General features: G+C 41.8%; 1 protein-coding gene across 1 annotated transcript; it reads left to right on the top strand.

Annotated features, from left to right (window-relative positions):
* The first annotated feature begins 320 nt into the window (after window positions 1-320).
* Window positions 321-19,355, top strand: LOC128778375 (UDP-glucuronosyltransferase 3A2-like). Its single transcript, XM_053907663.1, has 6 exons — window positions 321-621; window positions 3,072-3,173; window positions 7,957-8,071; window positions 11,921-12,511; window positions 16,527-16,775; window positions 18,843-19,355. The coding sequence occupies exons 1-6, from the start codon at window positions 528-530 to the stop codon at window positions 19,117-19,119; spliced, it is 1,428 nt and encodes a 475-aa protein (XP_053763638.1). The 5' UTR covers window positions 321-527; the 3' UTR covers window positions 19,120-19,355.
* The last annotated feature ends 1,198 nt before the right edge of the window (window positions 19,356-20,553 follow it).

Raw genomic sequence — 20,553 nt, 5'->3', positions numbered from 1 at the left:
CAGAGATTTTAAGCAGGTACCTGGGGAAATGGGGCATGGGGATGACAGTATGAGGTCAATAGTGCAGTTAGGAGGTGGGAAAATTCATGGAAGAGTCTCTAAAACGGAGATGGGTCTGAGTCACCTGGGGGTGGCACTATCTTAGAAGTGACTTCCTGAAGTCCCTGCCATTCCTGGTTCAGAGTATGTTCTCCGCAGAGAGTGTAGTGATTCCATGGAAGGAGAGGGGTTAAGGAGAGCTCACTAACCCCTCCTTCCTTCTGCCAGATGCCTGAGGTTAGGGAGGGTGAGGACATATTAGCCAGTGGAGCAAACACCCGGGGAGGAGGAGCAGAAGGGCAAGAAGTCACAGACAGAAAGAGACGACAGGCAGGATCCACCTCTCACCTCTTCCCAAGCTGCCTGCCAGCGCATCTCCTTGGCTGCCAGTGCAGTGCGTGTCCCCAGGGCGCACAGGTTACTGTGTGGGGCGCGGGGTGCAGGCTCTGGGCACAGGACCGGGCTCCGCAGCTGGTACAGGAGTGAGCATGGCGGGGCAGTGGGTGCTGCTGCTAGCTGGCTTCCTTCTGCCCGGGTTCCTGCTCTCTGAGGCCGCCAAGATCCTAACCCTGTCTTTGGTGGGTGAGTGCGTGGCTGGAGAATCAGACACAGGCTCGTCCCAGACTCTACCTGCGTGAAGGCTCAGGCACATAGCCCTGGGCCAAAGGGTCACTCTGTGGGGTTTTCCAGGCAGCGCTTGGGTCCCAGGCTGCAGGAGGGAGAGGCGGGAGGGGGTTGTTGGGGCATGAGGAGCCCCTGCCTCATGTAGGGGTGAAGAAGATACTTCTGGAGAAAGTAGAATACCCTTTCCTCTTTCTTCCTATTCAGACTAGCTCTGCAAGGCACAGGGATGGGGCGAGAGGTTTGAGATCCCTCCCTGTGCTCGAGACGCAGGGCAGCGTCTTCCCCAGGGTGGTTTGGACATTCAGAGGCTCACCCTAAGCTTCTCAGGGGTGTGCAGCAATTGTCGACAGAGACAGGGTCGGGGCGGGGGGGAGAATTTGCAGGCTCTTGGAGGCCCAGGGAAGAGCTCACGGGGACAGCAGCACGGATTTTCTGAGGCTGCATGGGAGCCAATTGGAGAAGGGAAGGCATTTCAATAACAGTTAGGAGGGTGTTTTCATCCAGAGAAAATCTAGAGAACTGGCCAGGGTTGGGGAGTGGACCCTGGGCGTTCAGGTCTCTCCAGTGCCCACTCCTTTTCACCCGTGGGGCTGGAAGTGTTTGAAGGACTTGAGGGACTGTTAATTTTGCATTTTGTGGCCTCAGTTTTATCTCCTTTACTTTTGCACCAAAGGGACTAGCAGATGAAAAGGAAAATCATACCAGGATGAAGGGTCATCCTAGGATGGAGCTTCCCCAACATTGTATTTCAACTCACAGGGGGCTCTTTTAGGTCACTTGACTGTATAGGTCACTGGGAATCGGGGGATCTTAGAGCTGGAAGGACGCTGAATCATCTCATTTAGCCCCACAGTGTTTTCCTGAACAAGAAACTTAAGGGTCGGGCACCTTTGCCAGAGCACGCTGGACCTCCTTAAAGGCACACAGCAGGAATTTACTCCGCTCTCTCAGCCCAGGAGCAGCCTTTTCACAGCTTCCAATCTCATGCACTTTTAGTGGGTAGTTTTAAAAATCACTCTTTAAGAAACCCTGTAACTGCATTTGAATTCCTTTTTTATTCATTTAGTTTTCTTTCTGATTGTTAGTAGCAGTGACACAAAAGCACTCCCTCGCTTCTTGTAAGTACATGTCCTCTGGACTCTGTGAGGTGGGGAGGAAGGTGTGGTTTGGAGGCACTGAAGCCCTGCCTCTGTTCCAGAATGCACTGTGCTCACCAAGACCTTTAGGAATGGCTGCCTGTGCAGGTGCAGGAAGCCTTCTCTCCAGAATCCATTTCCTGCATGGGTTAAAGGTAGAGTCAGAGCAGGGAGTCTGAGGGGATAGGGTTCATGTTTTATGTAATTTGTGTTACCTCAGGGCAACACAAGTATAGCTATTAAAAACTAGAGTATAAGAAACTAGATGCACACTATTGCTGTAGTTCTTTTTTAAACTTTTTTATTACTGTGGTTTCACATCCATGTGAGCTGACCCAATCATCATGGGACCTTCATCTTCCAAACAACCCCCAGTTCCCAGCTTGGGCAAATTCTATTCCTTCCCGTGTGGTCTGGCTTTGACTATTGCTGAGACTCATAGATTCCATAAAAATGGCCCCTGGTAGCATATGGTTTTAGATACAACTTGATGTGATAGAAACTGTACCTCCCCAGGGGGTCATACTCTGTTTCCTTGGGATCCCAGGATATTTCTAGGATGGGTGGTGTCTCAGTCTCTCATGCATACAGGATCCTGCAGTTCCACTGGAAGGGTCCACAATTATTCTGAATGCCTTAATTTGATATTCAGCAAAATGCAGACCCCAACTGAGAAGCCTCCTGCCAAATATATTTGAATCTGAAGAATTTTGGCTCTAAGTGGTGTCTCTCTCTCCTTTGCTCCAGTGGCTCTTTCCTGGACTGATGTTAAGTTCCCATGTTTTGGCCCTCACATTAGCCTAAACTTCCAGAGAGAAGGATTCCAGAAATGCTCTGATTAATTTTCCGCTAGGAGTCCTTCACACTCATATATAGCACTGTGCCAAACTTTGCATCAGTACAGTTATTTCTGTAGGGCACCAAGTGTCCATAAGGCCTGGCTAGAATCAGCATGTGCTTAGAATCAGGAACTCCTTAAAGCCTAAGCACAGAGAGGCTCATCACACTGATGTTTGGTCACTTTTGTGACCAGAGTCACACAAAAGAATCAGAGGGAGGTTTGCCAAGGTCAAGGGTTTGGGCAAGTAGGCTCAGGGTGAGTGGCTGTGCCTTACCCAGATGGAGATGGGCAGCGTGACTGATGAAGCTGATCTTCCTCTACTCACCGTCATCTTTCTGTTCTCTATCTCTCATGTCTTGGCTCTATCACCCCATCAACTTCAGGCACTCTATTCTCATGATTACAAAGATGCAGTTGTGAATTGTTCCTAGGTGGGAGCCATCATCTGCTGCTGGACCGGGTGTCTCAGATTCTTCAAGATCATGGTCATAATGTCACCATGCTTCACCAGAGAGGGAATTCATTCATATCAGGTATCTTTTCCCACTAATCCTTGATTCCTTCTGCTCTATGCAAAGTGTAGAGTGAAGCAACAATGCCTTTTGCATAAATGGGCTCAGAAAAGTGTTTTTAAAATCTAATTGGACCCAAACAATGAAAAGTGTGTGTGTGTGTGTGTGTGTGTGTGTGTGTGTGTGCGCGCGCGCGTGCATTTAAGTAAAGTGTTGTAAAACTTGCTGGCTATGTCTACCAGCACTCCACACTCTGTAGTCTCATATTTTCCTCCCTTACCTTCATCCCAACCAACAGTCCACATATTATTACAGGTTATTTTGGTAAATGGCACTTCATAACATAGCTTGAAAATATGTGAACAGAAGTGTTCATCCATATATAAGATTTCTAATAGGAAAGGATCATTCTTTTTTTTTTTTTATATCAGAGATTACTTTTCTTCCTATGATAACTGAAATTTAAGAAAGGTCTCTCAGGAAGCCCCTTATTTAGGCAGGTGAGATCAGATCCCATAATTGAGATGATTTTGTTTTCTTGAAAAATCAATGACTGCCCATGAGTTTGTGGATAATGATGTTGGATGTTCTTAACTGAATCATCGAATCCAATGAATGTTAGTCAAAATGAGCAAGGAAATCTTATCAACTCTTCTCTGTTGACAGACAAGACATCAGCAACCCAGAGAACTGAAATGAATTGCCCAAGGTCATATGGCAGGCTAATAATAGTGTTGGGTGGCTTTAGGACTTTAAGCTCTGGATTGCTCTATCTGTAGTTTTCTCAGGCTTTGATTTAAAAAAGATTCAATTTTAATCAGCATCTTTGAGGAATAAAATTCTGAGAAATTATAAAATTTTGAAGGTGATCAGCCTTTGTTGTTGTTTAGATTTTATTAAAAACAAATTTTTTTTTTACTGTGAAAATTTCTTCTAAGATATTTATTGTGGTAAAATATACACAGCATAAAATTGATCACTAAACATTTTGTTTTGGACAGTTTAGTGACTTTAAGTACATTCACATTGTTGTGCAACCATCACTCTAGAACATTTTCATCATCTCAGACAGGAATGGTAACCACTACTCTTGGTTACCACTACTCTACTCTACTTCTCAAAATATTTGACTATTCTAGATACCTCATTTAAGTAGAAATATACAATATCTGTCTCTTTGTGTCTGTCTCATTTCACTTTACATCATGTCTTTAAGACTCATGTTGGTGTATGGATCACAATCTCTTTTCTTTTTAAGGCTGAATAATGTTCCATTAAAGTACATACACTTTATTTTGTTAATCCGGCCATCTGTCAATGGTCATTTGTGTTATTTCCACCTTTTGGATATTGTGGATAATGTTGCTTTGAAAACTGATGTATAAATATCTATTTGAGTCCCTACTTAAGATCATTTTAATCTTTTTCTAAATTAGGTTCTGGATTTGTCACTGAACATTATTTATATACGTATCTCTTTGTATCTGCCTTGATGACAGACATGATTAAATAGCTGTAATGTAGTAATTTTCAATGTAGCTTCTTGATTTTGGAAATTGTAATTAAATTTAATAAAAGTTATAAATGTAATTAAGTTAAATTAAAATTTTAGATTGATTGAAAACTATTTTGGCAGTTGCCATGCATTTTGAGAATCTAACATTTACTATGTAACTAGCACTGGGATAGATGTTTTCACATTAATACCATCATTTAATATGAAGCCTGATCTTGATCCAAAGTAAAGGTTTAACAGAGTGTTTGGAAAGCAAGTGTGGGGATGACCTTTTTGGAGGAAACGTTCTTAGAATTTCTTCAAATTTAACCATCCAGAGGTGCTTCTTGGTCTGTGTGTAGACTAGTCTGTCTTCCAACCTTAGGAAACAACACACCCACTGTTATTTGTGCCTGTGACGTGGTATTGGTGGAGGACTGTGGGGAATCCTCTTGTTTAGTGGCCTTCAGGTCACAATAACTGTCTTTGCTTTAAGGGTTTATTTTCTTTCTTTTTTTAATTTAAATTTTAGTTAGTTAAAATACAGTACAGTATTGGTTTCAGAGGTAGAATTCAGTGATTTATCACTTACATACAACACCCAGTGCTCATCACACAAGTGCTCTTCTTAGTATATATCACCCATCTCCCCATCTCTCACCCATCTCCCTCCATCAACCCTCAGTTTATTCTCTATCATTAAGAGTGCCTTGTGGTTTGTTTCTTCTCTTCTCTTCCCCTACTGTTCCAAAATGATGGTTTGTTTTGTTTCTTAAATGCCACATATGAATGAAACCATATCGTATTTGTCTTTCTCCGACTGACCTATTTCACTTAGCATAATACACTCTAGCTCCATCCACGTCATTGCAAATGGCAAGATTTCATTCTTTTTGATGGCCGAGTAGTAATCCATTGTGTGTATGTGTGTATACCATATATATATATATATATATATATGAGATATATATCTCACATCTTCTTTATCCATTCCTCAGACGATAGACATGTGGACTCCTCCATAGTTTGGCAATTGTTGATAATGCTGCCTTAAACATCAGGTGCATGTATGCCTTCGTATCAGTATTTTTGTATCCTTTGGGTAAATACCTCATAGTGCAATTGCTGGATCATAGAGTAGTTCTATTTTTAGTTTTTTGAGGATCCTCCATACTGTTCTCTAAAGTGGCTGCACCAGTTTGCATTCCCACTGGCATTGCAGTGCTTTCTCCACATCCTCACCAACAGCTCTTGTTTCCTGTGTTGTTAATTTTAGCCATTGTGACAGGTGTGAGGTGATTATCTCATCGTGCTTTTGACTTGTATTTCTCTGATGATGAGTGATGTTAAGCATCTTTTCATGTGTCTGTCAGTCTTCTGGATGTCTTCTTTGGAAAAGTGTCTATTCATGTCTTCTGCCCAATTCTTAACTGAATTATTTGGTTTTTGGGTGTTGAGTTTGTTAAGTTCTTTATAGATTTTGGATACTAAACCTTTATCAGATATGTTGTTTGCAAATATCTGCTCCCATTCTGTAGGTTACCTTTTAGTTTTGTTGATTATTTCCTTCACTGTGCAGAAGCTTTTTATCTTGATGAAATCCCAGTAGTTCATTGTTGCTTTTGTTTACCTTGCCTTCAGCGATATGTCTAGTAAGAAGTTGCTCCACTTAAGGTCAAAGAGGTTGCTGCCTGTGTTCTCTAGGATTTTGATGGTTTCCTGTCTCACATTTAGGTGTTTCATCCATTTTGAATTTATTTTTGTGTATGAAGTAAGAAAGTGGTCCATTTCATTCTTCTGCATGTCTCCATTCAGTTTTCCCAGCATCATTTGTTGAAGAGACTGTCTTTTTTCCATTGTCTCTTTTCCTGTTTTCTTGAAGATGACTTGGCTATATAGTGGTGGGTCCATTTCTGGGTTTTCTGTACTGTTCCACTGATCTTTGTGTCTATTTTTGTGCCACTGCCATACCCTCTTGATGTCTACAGCATTGTGAGATACCTTGAAATACAGAATCTTGATGCCTCCAGTTTTTTCTTTTTCAGGATTGCTTTGTCTATTTGGTGTCTTTTGTGGTTCCATAAAAAGTTTAGGATTATTTGATCCTGCTCTGCAAAGAATGCTGGTAGTATTTTGATAGGGATTGCATCAAATGTATAGATTGCTTTGGGGAGCATAGATGTTTTAACAATGTTTTTTCTTCCAATCCTTGAGCATGGAATGCTTGAGCATGGAATGAACTATGAATTGATGATGTGACGGATTGAAACTAGTTGGAATGTTGGGGTGGTGTGAATGTAATTTTTATGTGATATGTACATAAGGGTTTGAGGTCCAGAGAGTAGAATATGGTAGTAGAAGATGATGCCCCCACCCAAAGATATGCTCTATTCTTTTGAATGTTATGACTGATGAAAGCTCACATACATAATAGGGTATGAAACTTTTATTACTCAAATAGTAGGGCATGTTTTTTTGGAAGAGTAGGACAGGCTCCTAAGAAAATCTGAAATATGGCTTTCTAGAGGCTGGAGGGATGACTAGTTTGAGTTTTTATTGTGAGTAGAGAGTTGGGATGTGTTGAGGGTTCCCCCTCATTGGCCTTCCTTGCATGGTTTGAAACTCCCACTAGGGTCAAGAGAGGGAACATGCTGACTCTCTTACTAGTTTGCCCAGGTGAAGAAGCATAAAAGAGGGCATGGGAGATAGGGCTTGAAAACTGTCAGCAGTCAAACATCAAAAGTGGACTCAGACTTTTTATTACACATGGGTATATGGGAGAAACCATGTTGGTAAGTAGAGGTACAGCGGTCTAGTATTTTATAGAAGCTTTTTAGTACTTTTTACTGAATCAAAAAACTATTTGGATTTATCACTCTAAATAATGAAAATGAGTTTTTCTAAAACAGAAGGAGCAGAGGCTCTGGAATCAAACAGACCTGTACTGAAATACAAAGACTGTACTTCCTATGTGTGCAACCTTGACAAATTGTCTTAACTTCAATTCACTTTGTTTTCTGACCTGTAAAATAGGACAAATAGGTATGCCTTATGGAGGCTTTAAATGGAAGCTTCTATAACTTTAAATTGAAAAGCACTCCTCAATCAGTGTAAGATTCTCCATAGATGTTAATCATTTTATAAGATTAAATGAATGAGAATGCAACCAAACCATACAAAAATATATCAAAAGGCAAACATTCTATAAATATAGAATTATTTAAGCAAACACATGATGATATTATCATGCTAATGTTAATCCATGGTTTGCAGCATATTTCACATTTTTAACCCATGGGTGTTTTCTAGATTTTAAAGAGAAGGAGATATCATACCAAGTTATCCCTTGGCTTCCACCTGAAGACTATAACAAAAGATTGAAGAATAATTTTGATTTTTTTATCGAAGAAGCTTTGGGTGGCAGGTAATTGATTCAAATGTCTTTGAACCAAAGAGTCACTATTTTAGCAATACAAATGAATGGATGGATGCCTGGATGCTTGGCCTGTATACGTAAGACAGGGATGGACGGATGGGTGGATGGATGAAGGAATAGACGATGAGTGGATGGTTAGGGAAACAAGTATTTACACCAATTCATCCAGTGCAGTCACTCGAGATTCTTCTTTGCTCTGTACTGTGCCTCTTCCATGAATGGATTTCTGTAGCAAGTAGAGGTTGATCTTTCTGGGACTTCCTTTCAACACCTCTCTTACAATCTTTGTTTATAACCTCCCCACCACAAAAGCACAGGTACCTCAGCCTCTCACTGTTGATAGGGAAATGAGAGCCACTTACTTTTCCTCCTTTTCTTCACACATATTCTAGTATTGGAGGGAAGAATTATGAACACTGGTTTTGTAGTAGTTGAACATCTGGCTATGTAAAGTCCTTTTACTTATTTTTTTTATTTTTGGCCATGTAAGGTCCTTTTAAAAATGCAGTGAACCTCGTGCAAAATAAGACATGAGTCCTTTGTTTCATCTGAATGGAAAGGAGCACATAACTGCTTAATCTTAGACATTAATGTGGAAAGACAAACTTCCGTTCCTAACTTAATTATAGTGGCCTTGCCTTCTTTCTACCTGAAAATTCTACTTACTAGTGTAGGTCTTGCTTACATTTGACTTTTCTCATAAAGTCTTTTTTCCTCCCTCAACTGGGAGACCACAGTCCTTCCTGTCTAGAACTGATCTAATCTATTCATTTGACACTTAGTCTATATAATCTTGTGCTGTTAGTTATATTAAATATAGGCTTTGTCTCTTCTCCCTTCATTTAATATTTTTGTAAACAGGCATGGGTAACCATGGATTCTTAAACACTGTTTTCTATTTATTAGCTTAATTTTAAGCATGCTTAAGTGAAATAAGCCATACAGAGAAAGACAAATACCATATGGTTTCACTCTTATGTGGATCCTGAGAAACTTAACAGAAACCCATGGGGGAGGGGAAGGAAAAAAAAAAAAAGAGGTTAGAGTGGGAGAGAGCCAAAGCATAAGAGACTCTTAAAAACTGAGAACAAACTGAGGGTTGATGGGGGGTGGGAGGGAGGGGAGGGTGGGTGATGGGTATTGAGGAGGGCACCTTTTGGGATGAGCACTGGGTGTTGTATGGAAACCAATTTGACAATAAACTTCATATATTGAAAATAAAATAAAATAAAATAAAATGTTAGTTGGTATGTGGAAAAAAAATTTAAGCATGCTTAATGAGCTATATATGGAAATTTTTACAGCACTATTGTAGTATCTACAATATCTGGTTATCATTCCTTTGCTATGTGAAATCTTCAAAAAATGCATAGCAGAGAAGGATTTTAGACAGTCACTTCCACTGTATAACTTGAAGTTAATTCTTTATTTTTCTTATAATTTATTTTTATTAACAACTTTCATTTCTTAACAACATTCTTACATATATTTTTAAAAATTGTGAAGATGGTACAGAGAATTCCCATAAGTCGGTATATTATTAACATTCTACTTTAGTGTGGTATACTTGTTACAGTTTTTTTTTTAAAGGATTTTTTAAATTTTATTTTTTAATGTTTATTTTTGAGAGAGAGAGAGAGAGAGAGCATGAGCAGGGGAGGGGCAGAGAGAGGGAGACACAGAATCTGAAACAGGCTCCAGGCTCCGAGCTGTCAACACAAAGCCTGACACGGGGCTCGAACTCATGAGCTGCGAGATTATGACCTGAGCTGAAGTTGGACACTCAACCGACTGAGCCACCCAGGTGCCCCTTGTTACAGTTTTTGAACCAATGCTGATACATTATTTTATTTTATTTCATTTATTTATTTATTTTTAAATTTTATTTTTTATTTTTTAAAATTTACATCCAAATTAGTTAGCATATAGTGCAACAATGATTTCCAGAGTAGATTCCTTAGTGCCCCTTAACCATTTAGCCCATCCCCCCTCCCACAGCCCCTCCAGCAATCCTCAGTTTGTTCTCCATATTTATGAATCTCTTCTGTTTTGTCCCCCTCCTTGTTTTTATATTATTTTTACTTCTCTTCTCTTATGTTCATCTGTTTTGTCTCTTAAAGTCCTCATGTGAAGTCATATATTTGTCTTTCTCTGACTAATTTCACTTAGCATAATACCCTCTAGTTCCATCCACGTATTTGCAAATGGCAAGATTTCATTCTTTTTGATTGCCAAGTAATTCTCCATTGTATATATATATACCACATCTTCTTTATCCATTCATCCATCAATGGCCTTTTGGGCTCTTTCCATACTTTGGCTATTGTTGATAGTGCTGTTATAAACATGGGGGTGCATGTGTCCCTTTGAAACAGCATACCTGTATCCCTTGGATAAATACCCAGTAGTGCAATTGCTGGGTCATAGGGTAGTTCTCTTTTTAGTTTTTTGAGGGACCTCCATACTGTTTTCCAGAGTGGCTACACCAGCTTGCATTCCCAACTTGAAGTTCATTCTAAATGTCAGGCCAAGTTCTGTATATAGCTAATAAGTTCTCTGCCTCTGGGTCTTCTCTATCTGGGGTACAATGGGTACAGTACAATTACAGGGATGCCAGGGTGTTGATTCTCTTGGTCCTCCATGCAGTCAGGAGGCCCCTGATATCTTGAACTCTTGCACCTGTTAACTCTGATACCTTAAAGTACAGTGGACATCCTTACCTATTTCTCTGTGGATTGTATAAACAGGAAGGAAACAGTCATATTCTATATAGGCAGTGATGGGAAAGCATTGCAAGGAGATAGGCCCCTGGAATATTCTCATAGGCAAAGTCTTAATTATATGTTCATATTCTTTGTCATTATCTTCTCTGGACACTTCAACCTACATTGAAATAGAGAAGCTAATAATATGTTTATTTACCAGGACTTACTTTTCCTTTCCTTTCCTTTCCTTTCCTTTCCTTTCCTTTCCTTTCCTTTCCTTTCCTCTCCTTTCCTCTCCTCTTGTCTCCTCTCCTCTTGTCTCCTCTCCTCTGCTTTCCTCTCCTTCTCCCCTCTTCTCCCCTCTTCTCCCCTCTTCTCCCCTCTTCTCCCCTCTTCTCCCCTCCCCTCCCCTCCCCTCTTCTCTTCTCTTCTCTTCTCTTCTCTTCTCTTCTCTTCTCTTCTCTCTCTTCTTTCATTGCTTGGTGGTGGTCACAGAAATGTGGAATTCCCATTTTGGCTGAGTTTTGACTCTAAAATTATAAAATAGTCCCTTGGGTGAGGTGATCTGTCACGTTCAGAACATACAGTGATTTTTAAAAATGGCCTGTATAGTTAATATTTATGGAACTGTGTCATCAAGTTATGTCCACGGTTTGGCTAAGTAAATAAGAAAATCACTCATAAAAAGTCAGTATGTAAAAGAAAGTTAATAGGAAGTTATAGACTTTATCAAATAAAAGGAGATTTGTGAGGTGTGCTATGGTGAGAGAAGGTTCCCAGAGCAGAAGGTCCATTGGTGGTGATTTGTTCCTGGTTAACACAATTTAATTGTGCCCGTGGATTTCAAGATACCAGAACTCAAGGAACATTTTTTTTTAAGAAACCGGCATAAAAAGTACTTGGGATGTGGATAAAGGAGGGAAGAGGAGGGGAGGAAGGGAACCCTCTCAAGAGCAGAACATCTGCTTAGAGTGCCTGAGATGATGGTACTAATGGGCAGTGGTGGAATAGGTGGGCTGCTGCTAGGTGTGGTCTTGCTTATCTGGGATATTTATTTGTAGCCCAAGATTCTTTTATGTATTGTGGAATTAACACATCCAATGAATGTTTACCGTTTTTCTCTTTCTTATAGATACACATTTGGAAAATTCTTAAAATTAATGGAACAAGTAGGGCTTCAGTGCAGCCATTTTCTAAGGAGAAGTGATATCATGGATTCCTTAAAGAATGAGAACTTTGACCTAGTGATAGTTGAAAATTTTGACTACTGTCCTTTCCTGGTTGCTGAAAAGCTTAGAAAACCATTTGTGTCCATTCTCTCTTCCTCATTTGGTGCTATGGATTTTGGACTACCAAACCCTCTGTCTTATGTGCCAGTATTGCATTCTTTGCTAACAGACCACATGGACTTCTGGGGCCGAGTGAAGAATTTTCTGATGTTCTTTGATTTCACCATGAAGCAAAGACAAATCCAGTCTGCATATGACAATACCATCAAGGAACATTTCCCGGAAGGCTCTAGGCCAGTTTTGTCTCATCTTCTGAAGAAAGCAGAGCTGTGGTTTGTTAACTCTGACTTTGCCCTTGAATTTGCTAGGCCCCTGCTTCCCAACACTGTGTATGTTGGAGGTTTAATGGCCAGACCTGTAACACCAGTACCACAAGTAAGTGAAACTGTAGCTCCCCATGTGGGCTTCATGCAGAGGTCTTCAGCACAGAGTTGGTGACTGCCCTGCCAGTGGAATCCTGGGAAGGAAGTAGGGTGAGGCAAGTAAGGCGCCTAGGACATGCTTTTTAAGGGCGTACTCATTTTTAGCACCATGCAATGATAGCGTTAGGACTTGCACAACCCTGAGATTGAGGGCCTCCTTAAATGGTACACTGAGTGTCCTCTTTAGTCCTGGCCTTGGTAGGCTAAGCTCTTTATTTTAGTTTAATTTTACTATGTCTACATACAGCATGGGGCTTGAACTCAGCACCCTGAGGTCAAGAAGAGCATGCTCTTCCAAATGAGCCAGCCAGGCACCCTGGCATAAGCCTTTTAAGAAGTTGATATTTTCATGTGCGTTTTGCATGATCCTGTGTATAGTAGCTACGTGGCAAGAATCCATTAAATGGGAGAATTGTTAAAAGAGATGCGTTATTCTCAATGAAATGCACAACACTATGAGTGTGTAACCAAGGTAGGACTGGGTGGTAAGAACTGCAGACATCATCTCCAGCATCCTCAGCCCATCTTCTGATTTGATTGATCTGGGGTTAGGCCTGGGCGTTGTAAATTGTGAAAACTGCTAAGTTGGTTTGAATCCATAAACTCAGACTACTGCAATAGAAGGGTTTTTTTTAATGCTTATTTATAAGAGAGAGAGAGAGAGAGTGAGAGAGAGAGAGAAAATGATCATGAGCAGGGTAGGGGTAGGAATCCCAAGCAGGGTCTACACTGTGAGCACAAACCCCAAAGCGGGGCTCGAACTCAAGAACCATGAGATCATGACCTGAGCCAAAATCAAGAGTCAGACGCTTAAGCAACTGCACCACCCGGATGCTCTTCTGCCATAGAAGTTTTTATTTATTCTTTTTTTTTTTTTTTACTTATTTATTTTTCTGCAATAGAAGCTATTAAGTGGAAGGGAGCTGAGTTGGCTTCCTTTTGCCTATCAGCACTGTGTTGCCATTTTATGCAATTTATCTTATATAATAATATCTTGCCACCTGGAAGGAAGTATGATGATCTCCATTTTTATAACAGAGAAGACAGAAACTTAGGTGGTGTGTAAGTGACTTTCCCACTACCATTCACTGCAGAGCTGGGGAAAGCCCTGATGTGACCTGGGTCTTCCAGGTACCCAAGTGTCTATGCTTCCTCTACTGACCTTGTACTCAGTGAGCAGGGAGAGTTGGGGAATGATTCATGGACTAGATGGGCTTTGAGTTGGTGGTAGGGTTTTTTAGGGATGGAGCTAGGGAGGAAGGTGTTCCAGCTGGAGAGAACAAGTAGCTCAAAGTGTTAAAGTAAAAGTAAGATAGGCATGACTCTGGGTTCCCTTGGTGACTCTAGCTAGACTGGATCAGAATTCTCAGTTGTGTAAATATAGCCAGGCCAGATTGCAGGAGACTTTACTTGATAGGAGGGTGGGTCTTGGTTATAGGGTAGGGGGAGGGAGTTGTTAAGCAAGAGCATAATGGGAGTAAGGGTTATAGTGTCTGTGAGATAGCAGAAGCTTTTTTCAAAAATGTTTCTCTATATTTTCCAGTTTTTAGATAATGGACTTACGTGGCTTTTGTAATTAAAAAGAATGACAAAGCTGTTGTCAAAGTGGTCCTTTGACAAGTGCAATAATGATTTCAGGAGTAGATTCCTTAAGCCCGTTATACATATATCCCATCCCCCCCTCCCATGACCCCTCCAGCAACCCTCAGTTTGTTCTCTATTTAAGAGTCTCTTGGGGCGCCTGGGTGGCTCAGTCGGTTGAGCGTCTGACTTTGGCTCAGGTCATGATCTCATGATTCGTGAGTTCGAGCCCCACGTCGGGCTCTGTGCTGACAGCGCGGAGCCTGGAGCCTGCTTCAGATTCTGTCTCCCTCTCTCTCTGCCCCTCCCCCACTCCCCCTCTGTCTCTGTTTCTGTTTCAAAAATAAATAAACCTTAAAAAAATATTAAAAAAAAAGAGTCTCTTATGTTTTGTCCCCCTCCCTGTTTTTATATTATTTTTGCTTCCCTTCCCTTATGTGTTCTGTTTTATATCTTAAAGTCCTCATATGAGTGAAGTCATATGATATTTGTCTTTCTCTAATTTCGCTTAGCATAATACCCTCTAGTTCCATCCACATAGTTGCAAATGGCAGGATTTCATTCTTTTTGATTGCCAAGCAATACTCCATTGTATATATATACCACATCTTGTTTATCCATCCATCCATCAATGGACATTTGGGCTCTTTCTGTACTTTGGCTGTTGTTGATAGTGCTGCTATAAACATGGGGGTGCATGTGTCCCTTCAAAACAGCACACCTGTATCCCGTGGATAAATGCCTAGTAGTGCAATTGCTGGGTTGTAGGGTAGTTCTATTTTTAGTTTTTTGAGGGACCTCCATACTGTTTTCCAGAGTGGCTGCACCAGTTTGCATTCCCACCAAGAGGGCAAAAGAGATCCTCTTTCTCTGCATCCTTGCCAACATCAGTTGTTGCCTGAGTTGTTCGTGTTAGCCATTCTGACAGGTATAAGGTGGTAGCTCAGTGTGGTTTTGACTTGTATTTCCCTGATGATGAGTGAGGTTGAGCATTTTTTCATGTGTCAGTTGGCCATCTGGATGTCTTCTTTGGAGAAGTGTCTATTCATGTCTTTTGCCCATTTCTTCACTGGATTATTTGTTTTTTGGGGTGTGGAGTTTGATAAGTTCTCTATAGATTTTGGATACTAACCCTTTATCTGATATGTCATTTACAAGTATCTTCTCCCATTCTGTCGGTTGCCTTTTACTTTTGGTGATTGTTTCCTTCACTGGGCAGAAACTTTTTATTTTGATGAGTCCCAATGGCTCATTTTTGCTTTTGTTTCCCTTGCCTCCGGAGTAGTGTTGAGTAAGAAATTGCTGCGGCTGAGGTCAAAGAAGTTTTTGCCTGCTTTCTCCTCGAGGGTTTTGATGGCTTCCTGTCTTTCATGCATTTTGAGTTTATTTTTGTGTATGGTTTAAGAAAGTGGTCCAGGTTCATTTTTCTGCATGTCGCTGTCCAGTTTTCACAGCACCATTTGCTGAAGAGACTGTTTTTATTCCATTGGATATTCTTTCCTGCTTTGTCAAAGATTAGTTGGCCATATGTTTGTGGGTCCATTTCTGGGTTCTCTATTCTGTTCCATTGATCTGTGTGTCTGTTTTTGTGCCATGCCATTCTGTCTTGATGGTTACAGCTTTGTAATACATCTTGAAGTCTATGATTGTGATGGCTGATGCTCCTTTTAAGGAAGAGACAATGAGATTCTGATGCACATCCCAGTTGAATGACACAGGCTGAGACAAACTCTTCATTTTCAACATTAATCCTAGTTCTAAATAAAGTGGACTAGAAATGCTGGAGATGGAAATACTCAAGTGTACAGTCTAGGCTCTGGTATCAAGGGGTTACTCGTGTATTGAGGAGACAATGCATACAGTATTAGTTTTATGATTGCTGTATGAATTACAATGTCAATGAATGTGTCAGGAATTCAGAGAAGAGGGAAATAAGTTAGCAGATGAGAAAAGAATGCCCAAGACAAAGAAAAAGACAGAGACAGAGAGAGAGATAATGACAAAACAGATGAGAGAAGCAAAGGGAGGCACTGAGATTATAGAAAAATGGTAGGATGGATGGATGGATGGATGGATGGATGGATGGATGGCTATATATATATATAGAGAGAGAGAGAGAGAGAGATCTGCAGATATATCTATATCTATATCTATATCTATATCTATATCTATATCTATATCTATATCTATATCTTGCTTAGCATTATTGTCTAGAGAGTTCGCTGGGTGTTGAGTCTTAGCTGCGTTCTGGCCCAGGGCAAGGAATTACTATGCAAGGCAAGACTCGGAATTCTGTATGTTAGTACATGCACCTTGTATGCATTGCAAGCAAAATATCTTTATAATGGCTCCAACAGACCTTGAAATTCTCTTGGTATATTCTTCTGCCCTTCCTGCTTGCCCTGGCTTTCTCAAGCTTTTCATTCTGAAAATATTCATTCTGAAATATTGTGCTCTCTTTCTTATTTGAAACAGCTCACCCACGCATCCGTCTTTTTGTTACCCATGGTGGAATGAATAGCATCATGGAGGCCATCCAACATGGCGTGCCCATGGTGGGGTTTCCCCTCTTTGGAGACCAGACAGAAAACCTGGTCCGAGTAGAAGCCAAAAAGTTTGGTGTCTCTATCCCATTAAAGCAGATAAAGGAAGAGACCTTGGCTGTGAAGATGAAACAAGTCATAGAAGACAAGAGGTATGGAACTCTCTGGGCTTGTGGTCACTTAGGCTGAATGAAGACATCAAACACAAAGAGCACCATGTGGCTCTTTTTGCAATAAAAGCTGAAACTTCCAAGACATGGAATAATATGTGTGTGATGCTAACAGCTGACCTGTTTTCCCTGAGAGCAAGACTAGACAATTTAGGTTGGATGTTGAGAACAATTTGCACCTTAGGGTTTTAAGCACCCTGTCCTACTTACACAGGACCTCTGAGAGGTCTTATGTTTATGGACTGCTTATAGTAGAATTCCAAGTGAGGCAGGAGGTTGACTTTGTGTCCACCAGTATGCTACACCGTTTCCTGTCTCAGGCCCTTTGTCAGTGCTGCCTCCTAAAACATCCTTCCTTCTCCTTTCCTGTCTTGAAGGACTGACTTCTTCATGGCAGTCAGGCTCATCTCCAATGTCCTCTCCTCAGAGAGGTGGTCTTTGTCTGACAGTCCTAAATGCACTCCTCTCTCACCCTCTTCAGTCATAATTCATTTTTCCTTAACAGTTCTCAGGATCAGTAACTACCCCATTTCTTTCTGTTTCAATTTATTTTGTGTCCCCCACACTAGAAAGTAAAGAGGAAGCTCCTCTGTAGGGCCAAGTGTGTCTCTTGTTTTCCCCTGTGCTCCCAGGGCTTAGCACAGGGCCTGCCACAAAGTAAGTTGGGATGAATTTCTGTTAAGTGAGTCAGCAAAAGGGCCCATGATGTCTTCGGTAAATTCTCATCCAGCACAATGATCTCATGTGAAGAGGAATATTTATTCTGTCTTCCTTATAACCAAGAAGGCCTGAATGACTTAAAGTCTCAAGGGCACAAAGTGACTGAGACCTCAATACTTATAATTACCTGCATAAAGGCGACCCATAGGAGTTTTTGTTAGATGAGTGAAAACAACCACAGGGTTTGTGATCTTTTTTTTTAAGTTTACTTATTTGTGTTGAAATAGAGAGCACAAGTGAGGTAAGGGCAGAGAGGGAGAACCCAAGGAGGCTCCACATTGTCAGCACAGAGCCCTATGTGGGCTCAAACTCAGTAACAATGAGGTTATAAGCTGAACTGAAATCAAGAGTCAGATGCTTAACTGACTGAGCCACCCAAGTGCCCCTATATCTTGTGATTCTTAGCCCTAGAAAAGTTTTTATTCTCCAGAGTTCAGATAATCTCAGACATTTCATTATATTTGGCATCTCTTATGTAGCAAATGCTCACTTTTTGAGAAGTAAGGTTTTGTTTTTTAAAGTTTATTTATTTTGAGAGAGCGGGAGCCAAGCAGGCTCCCAGGGGGCAGTGTAGAGACCTATGTGGGACCACTGACGAGCCTCTGAAGAATGAGTTTGTAAATTTCATTGGCTATTCAAATACCTATATCCCTAATGGCTGTAATCTGCTGCTCTTGTGATGGATCATTTGGGCTGGAATGGTCCCTACACACTGTGCATCAGGGCTGGGTATATAATTTGCAGGGCCCAAAGTAAATGGAAATGTGTGATCCCTTGTTATAAAGATTAACAATTTTAAGACAGTGACAGGAGAGAATAAAGCAAGGGTACGACGTGTCTAAATGTGGGGTCCTGTGCATATGTGTAGACTGCAGCCTATGGAACCAGCGCTGGCCAAAATGGTGCTCTGATGGGACAGGAAAGTGCTGGCCTTGTCTTGGACTCCAGTCCTCGGAGTCACATATGCCACCTAAACCAGTCAGTGGCACAAAGTAGCTGCTTATTATGCATATAAGTTTATATATATATACATGTATAAAATAATATATCTATACTTTGTGATAAGCCTCCTTGGGTGGAGACTAGCCCTGCTAGTTATTATTTTTTTTTATAGTTTAGCACATTTAGCATAGAGCATGGTCTTTGCATGGAGGCACCAGTTTGAACTTTTCAGTGGAACCAGCTAGACTGTGGCAAGGCCAGGCCAGGCCAACAACTTTTCCTTGAAACTGAGTCTTCTGTGTGTGGAGGGAAGAGTGTGTGTGATACAAGGTCTCTAAGACTTCTGAGACCACCTGAGTAACACCCCACCTCTGTGTCTGCCAACAGGTATAAGTCAGCAGCGGTGGCCGCCAGCATCATCAGGCACTCCCACCCCCTGACCCCTGCCCAGAGGCTGGTGGGCTGGATCAATCACATCCTCCAGACAGGGGGTGCAGCCCACCTCAAGGCCCATGCCCTGCAGCAGCCGTGGCATGAGCAGTACCTGCTGGACGTCTTCTTGTTCCTGCTGGTGGTCACCCTGGGCACCCTGTGGCTCTGCGGGAAGCTGCTGGGCATGGTGGCCAGGTGGCTGTGTGGGGCCAGGAAGCTGAAGAAGGCCTGATGGGGGTGCAGCCTTGAAGGGTGTTTGGGGAGCCACTGGTTCTAGAAGGCTTTCCCCAGCACAGGGCAGCCCTGGTGTCTTCCCCATATTGGCACCTGAGGGTGGCACACAAATTGCTCTTCACTGTTTGCTGTCTCTGTTTAAAAGTTCTTGTGAAACACTCTTGGGCATCTTTTTTTAAAAAAAAAATTGTGGTAATATGTACAGCACATAAAATTGACCATTTTAGCCATTAAGTATAGAGTTTAGTGGCATTAGGCATTCTTGTTATGGTGTAAACATTACTATCATCCAGTTCCAGAACGTTTCATCTTCCTTAACTCAGACTGCACTGATGAAATAATAACTGCCATACCACCCACATCCCAACCTCTGAAGCTCTTGGCAACCTCTGTTCTACTTTCTGTGTCTGTGAATTTGATCTTGGCTTCTTGACTTGCCTCTCATCAATCAAGTCCTCACTCAGACCCACACCTTCAGCAGACAGCCGCGCCTTCCACTGCACTCTGCACTCCCTGTTTCCAGACACAGCACCCTGCTTACTTCCTCCTGTTGTTCCCTGGAAAGGAGGTATGTGCAAAACTACCTTCAAAGAGCGAAGAAGCCATGAAACTGAAGAAAAAGACCAACAAGCCCAGCTTGATGACAAATGGTTTATTAAGGGGACATATGGACAGAAGCTTGTCCATCTCGTGGGATACCACAAGATGAGTCGATGTCCACAACCCCACCCCCTAACAGACCTGCTTTTATGGCCCTAAAGGCTGGTGAGCACTTGCTGGGGGGCTACCCAGGAGGAATCATATCCAGAGCAGATCCAGGAAGCTTTGCCTGGAGGGTTTACTCACAGGCGTAGTTAAACAAAAGAGAAGAATGGGGGGGGGGGGGGGAAGGGCTGTATTTAAGAGGCTTTAGGTCACAAAGCAGTCATCATGGTGGAATTTCTCAAGATGGCCTTAGTCTGGTTCATATACTCACTCTCTCAGAAACTTCTCAGTCTCTTTCCCTCTTTCTGTTCTTTCATTTTTCATGATGACATAAGATCTTGGCCAGTTCTTCCATTTTGGGTTTTCCTCTTGCATCTTCTTCTCACCTCACCTCCAAGCTCAGGAAGCCTGGCCTCTGTTCTGCAGTTAGGCAGGGGTGACTCTCCCAGGACTCCACCTGTGTGGTCTCTGTCCCAAGTCAGTCCTGGGAGTGCACCTCCTTTGCTGGTCAGACCTGGAGGCTGTCTTTGGCCACAGCTGATGCTATGGTTTTCACTTCCCACAATTTCCTTCTCAAGTTTCCCACTCTTAAAAATGTAGTCACAGAGGAGTGCCTGTGTGGGTCAATTGGTTAAGCATCCAACTTCAGCTCAGGTCATGATCATGTGGTTCATAAATTCGAGCCCCTTGATGGGCTCTGTGCTTACAGCTCAGAGCCTGGAACCTG

This window comes from Panthera pardus, unplaced genomic scaffold (assembly GCF_024362965.1).
Source record: "Panthera pardus isolate Hobbes unplaced genomic scaffold, ASM2436296v1 HiC_scaffold_2, whole genome shotgun sequence".
Classification (NCBI taxonomy): domain Eukaryota; kingdom Metazoa; phylum Chordata; class Mammalia; order Carnivora; family Felidae; genus Panthera; species Panthera pardus.
Note: the sequence above shows the minus strand (reverse complement) of the source record. Positions and strands in the feature narration are given on the sequence as shown.

Bases quoted from the DNA above. Each gene is read 5' to 3' on its own strand.
- LOC128778375 (XM_053907663.1), top strand. From the start codon at position 528: ATGGCGGGGCAGTGGGTGCTGCTGCTAGCTGGCTTCCTTCTGCCCGGG. The intron at 3,174-7,956 runs GTATCTTTTCCC...GGTGTTTTCTAG, and splicing joins AGGGAATTCATTCATATCAG to ATTTTAAAGAGAAGGAGATA. The intron at 16,776-18,842 runs GTATGGAACTCT...GTCTGCCAACAG, and splicing joins CAAGTCATAGAAGACAAGAG to GTATAAGTCAGCAGCGGTGG.